Here is an 8,063-nt window from a genome sequence, read left to right on the forward strand (position 1 = left end):
CTTGGGTGGCAAGGTTCCGGCTGTACTATACGAGCTTCTGGCACACTGGTGGGCCAATCCTTCGATGGCATGGGCGTGCCGGTAGTAGAGCGATTACTCTCAGCAGGCTGGTCGAGCCTCGACAAGAGTCGCTTCAGCACGGTGCCTCATTATTCATGCACGAATCCCATGGCAATGCGCCACCACTTTTGCAGCCCTCGTAACTCCATCTGGGCTCCCATTTCCTTGACGGTGTCAACCTCCTCCAAAGCCCCAAGGTTGGCAGTTGCAGCTTGTTTGACCGCCGTGGAGTCGGAAACGGCTGCCACAGGCGCCATCAGTTGGTAGTCTTTGTAGCGTAAATCATGGACTGTGTCGACCCATTTCTGGACCTGAGAGCGATCGTTCCCTCGGACGTACATTACGCCAGGAATGCCTCCTGACCTCAATAGCGCAAAACATTGGTGTGTCTTTGCAGCTGTCTTGAGGCGAGCAACTTTTTTCCTCGACGTTATGTGATGCGTGCGTATCAGCGCATGGTACATGCCGCCAACTGACGGTCTTTTAGTCACGCCCTTTTCTGCTTCTGGGGAATGCAATATGAATAGAAGACCTCAAGTAGTCTACAGTAACACCCTGAGACCCGGCAATTAAAATCTGAACGGAGTTGAACGCTCCCCCGGCCGCCAAGAAGCTGTGGTCCCCCGCAATTGCAGGGCCTGGTCCATCTGCAGTTTGTACACAATCGATGGCTCAATTTCAACTCCACAACATGATCGATTCCAGCTCAGGTAGACGTGTCTCTTCCAAGGAGTGTCTGCCTCTCCGGCTGTAGACACGGAAGGGCTCATACAAAATTTTGAGGACGAAACCCTCGGTACTGGAACAGGAGGCAGTTGGCACGCCATTTTGATGGCGGACTTGATCTTCGTCTCTTTCTTCTCCACTCACGGCACGCCACTTCCGATTACGATGCTGTCTTTGGCGTTCTGGTGAAGTTTCCCCTCTATGACTGGCCGAGAAGGCTCACTAGGCCTCGGTATGACCTGTCCATCCTCCTCGTACAGGACGGCATTGTGCGATTTGCCCTGCCGTTTCTCCATACTTCACGCGAACCTTCCTGGTTAAAAATGCGAATCGATGCCCCAGGTTTTCGTACTTTTGACGGCCCTCCTCTTCTACTTTTCAAGATCCAGGGGTTGTTGTTGACGCGTGAGTATCCGTAACGGCTCGCAGTCTCGCTTCTCATGGCACATCTTATTCCGCTCGTTCTTGCATAAGCTGTTCTCGACTGTGGTGGAGGTTGCACGGAGGAGGTCCAGTAAGGGTGTCGTTTATCGCCGCACATTCGTGTGAGTCTGGCCACCATGGCAAGGCCGGGCAACGGAGTCTCCAAGCTCGGTATCGAGGCACTTCCAGTTGAACCTGATACGCCAGAGGACATCGCCATCGAAGAAAAACGGATCGTTCCAGTAACGCTGCAGCCAATCGTTGTCCCAGACGGTGGTCTACGAGCATGGCTTCAAGTATTTGGATGCTGGCTGGTCTTTTTTAACGTTTGGTAAATAAAGCCGAACCTCCTATGCTCTGCCAGCGACTGACGAATGTATCTACAGGGGCTTCACGTTTTGTTTTGGCATGTTTCAAGACTATTATCAGACTTTCTTGCCAGGCAAAACTTCTTCTGAGATTTCCTGGATTGGCACTCTCGCATCCTACCTTTTGATTGTCGTTGGGACCATCTCCGGACCATTGTTTGACCTCGGCCATTACAAGGTCATGCTATTTGGGGGAGCGGTGGTGACCTGTTTCGGCATCATGATGCTGAGTCTGTCCACTCAATATTACCAGATTGTCTTGACACAAGGAATATGCACAGGCCTTGGGTGTGGAGTGTTGTACATTCCCGGTATCGCACTCACCAGTCGTTCTTTCTCCAGGCGGCGAGCAGTGGCACTTGGACTGGTTTCCTGTGGCGCACCATTTGGTAAGAACGTCCTCTCACACAGTCTGCGGGATCATGGCTCATATATCCAACAGGAGGGATAATCTACACCATTGTCTTTGATCAGCTCATACACCGGATCGGCTTTGCTTGGACCGTGAGGGTGATGGGCTTCATCATGATTGGCACATACTTGACAGCTTTTCCCTTATTGCTTTGGGGCACCGGCAATACTGGAGACATTTCCTCGGGTACCGCGCGAAAGCTCTTCGACAAAAGCGCTTTCAAAGATGTGCCATTCTGGTTATACACGTGGGCAAACTTTTTTGTACAATTTGTCTACCCAATTGAGTCATGTCATCACGCTAACGTCAGCAGTTGTTCACCGGCTACCTTGTTCCCTTCTTCTACATACCTAGCTACGGCCAGTACAAGCTGGGGATGTCTCAATCCTTGGCTCTCTATTCCATCGTGCTCGCTCAAGGCGTCTCAATCGTTGGCCGTCTCATTGCTTCTGCGACAGCGCTGCGGACCGGTGTCATGATACCATGGCTCACATGCGGCACCATCTCTGCCATTCTCAATTTGGCTTGGACCGGTACACACAGCAAGGCATCCTTCATGGCATACGCAGCATTGTATGGTAGGAAACGCCCGCTGGCATAGATGCCTTATTCGGCTGCTTTTCCGGTGCTAACAGTCTACAGGTGGATTCAGTGGCGCCCTGATACCTTTGCCACCAAGCATATTCCCGGTGGTCTGTCCTGATCCGAAAGTACTCGGAACTCGACTTGGAATGGCACAGTCGATTGGTGCCATTGCTTCACTGATAGGTAGTCCCATCGCTGGCGCGCTGCTCGGGGATGGAACCAACTATCTTGGACTGCAACTTTTCAGTGGTCTGATCATGCTCGTTGGAGCTGCAATGCTGGTAGCTCTATGGGTGTCGCTGGTCAAGATGAGACAGTGCAAGGTGCTGATATAACGGATGAACCCAGATTCAGCGTCTGACATTTCCGCCGTCGAGGGACTTTTTTCCAGCAGCAGACTGCTTGTGGGCCCCACTCCGAAAAGCAACAGACGGAGCACCGTCTGGCCTGCTTGCCACTATGCGGCTTTGATCAGAATATAGAGCTTCAGCCATCCAAGGAGACAGGACATGCTCTTCTGAGACTCTTCACGGGGATATTATGATCCTATCTTACACGGCCACAACCTAGTGCAGCCAATATACAGCTTGTCGTCGTGAAGCTGTCTGGAAGATTGTATATACACTTCAAAGACCTCCCTCCTGTTAACGCTTATCCACATGCCAGCAGAGGCCGAGAGTCGAATGCTCCGGAGCGGAGGCTGGCACTTAGCTGGGACAAATCCCGCCCAAAACACTTCATTCCAGATCTTTAGGTCCGGTTACCGGACTCGGTGCGGTGACGCCTCGCTCCGAGACTGCTGATTGTGAAGCCAGAAAATCGCGTCACGAAGTACTGTACTGAGTTCGTGACAAAATCCAGATCCAAGTAAGTTTTATTTGGGATATTTCTTCCATCCACGGCCATGGCCACGCTAGAGAATCGAAATGTTAGCATACGCTCTTGCTCGGATTGCGAAGAGAAGATTTGAAGTCCTACCCGTTTCCATTCCTGTACCAACTCCGGCATATTCTCCATAGCAGTCCTTCTCTTCTCCAGAGTCGCCCCAATATGTCTTTCCCATTTATGTCCTTTGACTTTTTGACCTTCTCCGGTACCCTTGACGCTCAAGCCTCTGTCTAGTAATCGCGCTTGCTTGAAATCGGTCGATTTTCGTCCCGGCGGAAGCAGCTCTTCGATTTTTAGTTTCTTGGCCATCTTGACCAGCTCGGCTTGCCGCCGTAGACCAATCCTCGCGCCCGCCCAACGTCCTGTCTCGAAATTCTTTCGCGGTAAGAACGGGTTCGGTGGGAAATTCGTCTGCGCAAATGAAGGTGCAGGTGTAGGTATAGAGACGGTGGCTTCCGAGGTTTCGATATCTGCGATCGCGTGGTCCGTCTGGACAGGAGCAGGAGCGCCCGTATTTACTCCTCGTGTTCGGGCGGCTTCTTTCGCTTCTTTTCGCGTCAGAGGGAGCGTTATTCCTGTGATTTTCGCCGAATACTGCTCGGGAGGGTATCGAGCAAAGAAATCGAGTAACCGCTTAGGCAGCTTCAAACCTGGAGCCGCCGCTGCCGTAGTCGTAGCCATGGCGGGAGAAGTTTCGTCTCAGTGCTAGCCCAATGCCAATTGACGAAAAAGTCCTATCTGCACTTGCCCCTTGACCAAAAGGGCTGTCGGCCTCAGCTCATGCGTAGGCAATCGAGTAGAGTGATGAGTAAGTGTTTGGTTATTGATGCTGTGAAAGTCTCCAAAAACTTTCCCATGCCAGTTACAGTTGCAGTGCATTGCTCCGCAGCGTCCGCAGGTCTGGACTTGGCGCGAATAAATCTTCTGAGCTTTTGAGTTCGTCTTCAGCCGACGACATTCACAATCTTCTCTTATATACTATCCAGCATAATAGTCTGTTCCCGGTGACGACGAACGAAACGATCCCCGAATATCCCTACATTATCTCACCGTTGAGCGGCCCTGTCTACACTTGGCGAGAACGAATCACCCGTTACAACCAGGCTACGGCCTCATGGACGTCTATGGAGGCAACGATGAAGAGAGCGCAGAGTTGCGAAAGCTCCTGCTGGAAGTGGTATGAGAAATCCTTGCCTAGTACAAGAGGCCTAAGCTGATGGGACGCTGCAGAATGATGACCCAGACAACTTCGAAATATGGGAGAAGCTCGTACGGGCAGGCGAGTTGTTGGAAGGTGGAATCAACCGAAATTCGAGCTCCCAAGCCATCACCACTGTTCGGAGTATCTACGATCGTCTGCTCGGAAAGTTCCCACTGTTCTTCGGATACTGGAAGAAGTATGCCGACCTCGAATTCTCCATAGCGGGAACGGAAGCGGCGGAGATGGTGAGGACTGTTTGAAGCCTGAGAAAGAGATCGCATACTGAAGATATGACAGGTCTACGAACGTGGAATTGCAAGCGTCGCCAATTCGGTCGACCTATGGACCAACTACTGTTCTTTCAAGACCGAAACCAGTCACGATGCCGACGTTATTCGAGAGTAAGTGTACAAGAGATTATCCCCCTGTTGTTGAGATCTAGGCACAGCACGATATATGATCGTCGGAAACTGTGTTGATTGGGCGACGATGGCCATCTCAAGATTGGTGAGATCGTCACAAGCCATATACCCCTCTGAAGTTGGTTCTCACAGATCATCAGTCAGGCGCTTTGATTTGCTTTGCCCGAAGGAGGCCCGGTGCCCACCATGATGATTCAGGCTTTTATTTTCAGAATGGTTGCAGGACCGTCACATCACGTACATACACGTCAGCCATGTTTGCTTCCTCCACCTCCCTCCTGACCCCTTGCCGAGTTTCTCACAATACTAATCCGTTTACGATCAGGCTTTTCGAGCGAGGCGCAGCTTGTGTTGGATTAGACTTCCTCGCACATCCATTCTGGGACAAATACATCGAGTTTGAAGAGCGCCTGGAAGGGGTTGACCGGATTTTCACCATTTTGGGCAGGATTATCCTGATTCCCATGCATCAGTATGCTCGCTACTTCGAAAAGTACCGACAATGGGCCCAATCACGGCCGCTGACCGTTATTGCCCCTCCCGGCACGCTCACCCAACTGCAAATGGATCTTGAAAACGAAGGTGCTGGCTACAAGGCCGGCCGAAACCAAGCGGAAGTGGAACGAGAGCTGAGAGCTCGTATCGACAACTATCATCTTGAGCTCTTCAGGCGGACACAGACCGAGACCACGAAACGATGGACTTATGAGTCCGAGATCAAGCGGCCATACTTCCACGTCACAGAGCTGGATGAGAGTCAACTCACCAATTGGCGCAAGTATCTTGACTTTGAAGAATCGGAAGGTGACTATACACGAACACAATTCTTATATGAACGGTGTCTGGTCACCTGCGCTCAACATGACGAGTTTTGGTTGCGGTACGCGAGGTGGATGCTGGCTCAGCAGGGTAAGGAGGAAGAAGTCAGAAATATCTACCAAAGAGCATCGTGCATCTTCGTGCCGATCGCACTCCCCACGACCAGGCTTCAGTATGCCTACTTTGAAGAGATGAGTGGAAGAGTAGATGTGGCAAAGGACATTCACGAGGCAATTCTGATCAATCTACCGGGACATGTTCAGACGATAGTGTCCCTCGCGAATGTCAACCGCCGTCATTCGGGACTGGACTCAGCCATTGCAGTCTATCAATCTCATATTGAGTCACAAGCAATCGATGCGACAGCCAAAGCAGCGCTAGTTGCGGAATGGGCGAAGTTGCTGTGGAAGGTCAAGGGAGCGGCAGAAGAGGCCCGGCAGTTGTTCCAGAAGAACCAGCATTGGTATCTGGAAAGCGCGGCGTTCTGGACGAATTATCTGCGATTCGAAATCGAGCAGCCTACCGCCGCCGGCTCGGAGCAGTCGCAGTACGACCGAATACGACGAGTCGTGGACGACATCCTCACGAAGAGTGTTTTGCCTGAGGCAACCGTGCAGGAACTCATCACGACGTACATGAAGTACCTGTTGGAGAGAGGCACGAAAGATGCAGCGAAGGAATACATGAACCTGGATCGTGAGATCAACGGTCCGGCCTCGGTTCAGAAATTGCCAGCGCCACAGGGCGACTCAGGCAAGCCGCTTCTGCCGGTCAATGGACAGGTAAGACCTTCTTCGACCTTCGTGGGGCAGCGTCGCTAACGTTGTTCTTAGCCCGCTCCAGTCCGGTATTCGTGAGGATGACGGCCGCTGCAGCGTAACTCACTTGACCTTGAAGACTATTACACGAGTTTCATGGGCGCAGTAATGTCATGATAATTGAGCACTGGCATGGCGTGACAAAAGGCACGGCGCATGGGAGCGGATCTCTTTTTCTCTCATTGATGATCAATGACTACCATAGGAAATGCCCGGAAAATAAAGCTCTGATGACGGATAAAGGCTCACTAGGCTAGTGGCTAGTTTGTGTATACCCAGGTCTTGAGTGTCGTTTTATTCAATCAAGAACGGAAAATGCTGAACACATGCCATGTCTATCTATGTCCTTCTGGCGCTTTAATCTGTTTGAGACAGTGGTAGTTTGAAGTGGCACATGCCCTCTTGCGGCGTGTGGATTCCGAATTCTCTAGGCTTGATGAACATTGCCTCGGACTCGGTCAGGTAGGGTTGGTAGTACGACTTTGTCATCTGCTCGGCCATGAACCACTGTACGTCCTTGGACCAGCCTTCGACCCAGGAGATGCAGCCGGGCTCTTGCGTCGTGTTGACGATGAAGAAGCGGCATTCCGATTCGGCGAGGACGTGGTCGTACGCGGGTTTGAAGAGTTCGAAGAACTTGGTTGTCTGGGTTGGGTTGATGTAGACTTTGACGGTGAGGATGAAGGCGAGGTCTTTGGAGATGGAGATTGGGTTGGTGCTGGAGGTGGACATTGTGGCTGTACTAGAGTATATTCGTTTTGGGGCGCGATTCAGATGGGATGTAAGGTACAAACAATGATACCTTGTCGATGTACTCCATGACACAACTGTTCTTCAAAGGTACCCGCAATGTCACGATGCTTCAGCTTTGCTGAATAATATCCCGGCACCTAGGTAGGCCTGATATGGAGGCGGTGTCATAATACGCTTTTGTGGGACCATGGACCGGGGACTTACATTGTGGAATATGTACTTGGTAGCCATGTCTAGTGACATGGTGAGCCAGCGACTTGGTGCTGTCGTTATTGACGTTGAATGGCACGATACTTCGCAGGGGCAAAGCAGGGTTCAGCGTGTACGACTGAAGAGGTACTTTCAGCCTTGCGCCACAATAGACCTGGTTGTAAAACGACGGTGGTAGGCTTTTGTGGTTGTGCCGCAGGGAGAATACACAGTATTCTGAGTGAGTCTCCTTGACATATTCGTATATTGTATTGACCTCTGCGCTGCAACTTTCTTCTGTCTGTTACATGGGGCAGCAACGAGAATGTGTCACAGGACAAATCGAATGCGCGAAATAAAGCGTTGTCGATCGTGGTTGCACAGATGTCGTTTGCTACT

General features: G+C 51.4%; 5 protein-coding genes across 5 annotated transcripts; 2 read left to right on the top strand and 3 right to left on the bottom strand.

Annotated features, from left to right (window-relative positions):
• Positions 1-149: 149 nt before the first annotated feature.
• Positions 150-524, bottom strand: EDD37DRAFT_653001 (uncharacterized protein; the record flags this gene model as incomplete). The annotated part of the gene is made up of 1 exon (XM_062818513.1): positions 150-524. The coding sequence occupies one exon, from the start codon at positions 522-524 to the stop codon at positions 150-152; it is 375 nt and encodes a 124-aa protein (XP_062667531.1).
• An 822-nt stretch (positions 525-1,346) lies between these two features.
• On the top strand, positions 1,347-2,909 carry EDD37DRAFT_659321 (MFS transporter, MCP family, solute carrier family 16, member 10; the record flags this gene model as incomplete). The annotated part of the gene is made up of 5 exons (XM_062819033.1): positions 1,347-1,540; positions 1,596-1,966; positions 2,020-2,252; positions 2,303-2,567; positions 2,632-2,909. The coding sequence occupies 5 exons, from the start codon at positions 1,347-1,349 to the stop codon at positions 2,907-2,909; spliced, it is 1,341 nt and encodes a 446-aa protein (XP_062667532.1).
• Positions 2,910-2,928: 19 nt separating this feature from the next.
• On the bottom strand, positions 2,929-4,361 carry EDD37DRAFT_128085 (uncharacterized protein). The gene has a single exon (XM_062809385.1). It carries the CDS (start codon positions 4,141-4,143, stop codon positions 3,325-3,327), a length of 819 nt encoding a protein of 272 aa, XP_062667533.1. The 5' UTR covers positions 4,144-4,361; the 3' UTR covers positions 2,929-3,324.
• On the top strand, positions 4,360-6,991 carry EDD37DRAFT_126324 (uncharacterized protein). Its single transcript, XM_062809381.1, has 5 exons — positions 4,360-4,639; positions 4,693-4,908; positions 4,961-5,064; positions 5,411-6,686; positions 6,738-6,991. The coding sequence occupies exons 1-5, from the start codon at positions 4,577-4,579 to the stop codon at positions 6,759-6,761; spliced, it is 1,683 nt and encodes a 560-aa protein (XP_062667534.1). The 5' UTR covers positions 4,360-4,576; the 3' UTR covers positions 6,762-6,991.
• On the bottom strand, positions 6,903-7,809 carry EDD37DRAFT_126993 (uncharacterized protein). Its single transcript, XM_062809382.1, has 3 exons — positions 7,680-7,809; positions 7,525-7,622; positions 6,903-7,464 (listed from the first exon to the last, which is right to left on the bottom strand). Exon 3 carries the CDS (start codon positions 7,452-7,454, stop codon positions 7,080-7,082), a length of 375 nt encoding a protein of 124 aa, XP_062667535.1. The 5' UTR covers positions 7,455-7,464; positions 7,525-7,622; positions 7,680-7,809; the 3' UTR covers positions 6,903-7,079.
• Positions 7,810-8,063: the final 254 nt, after the last annotated feature.

This window comes from Exophiala viscosa (genome assembly GCF_022695815.1).
Source record: "Exophiala viscosa unplaced genomic scaffold EDD37scaffold_10, whole genome shotgun sequence".
NCBI lineage: Eukaryota > Fungi > Ascomycota > Eurotiomycetes > Chaetothyriales > Herpotrichiellaceae > Exophiala > Exophiala viscosa.

What these genes read in the sequence shown, in the direction of transcription:
- EDD37DRAFT_128085 (XM_062809385.1), bottom strand. Translation starts at nt 4,143, where the DNA reads ATGGCTACGACTACGGCAGCGGCGGCTCCAGGTTTGAAGCTGCCTAAG.
- EDD37DRAFT_126324 (XM_062809381.1), top strand. Translation starts at nt 4,577, where the DNA reads ATGGACGTCTATGGAGGCAACGATGAAGAGAGCGCAGAGTTGCGAAAG. An exon ending in GAAAGCTCCTGCTGGAAGTG is followed by an intron (nt 4,640 to 4,692) that starts GTATGAGAAATC and finishes GGGACGCTGCAG; the next exon opens with AATGATGACCCAGACAACTT. An exon ending in TTCTGCCGGTCAATGGACAG is followed by an intron (nt 6,687 to 6,737) that starts GTAAGACCTTCT and finishes CGTTGTTCTTAG; the next exon opens with CCCGCTCCAGTCCGGTATTC.
- EDD37DRAFT_126993 (XM_062809382.1), bottom strand. Translation starts at nt 7,454, where the DNA reads ATGTCCACCTCCAGCACCAACCCAATCTCCATCTCCAAAGACCTCGCC.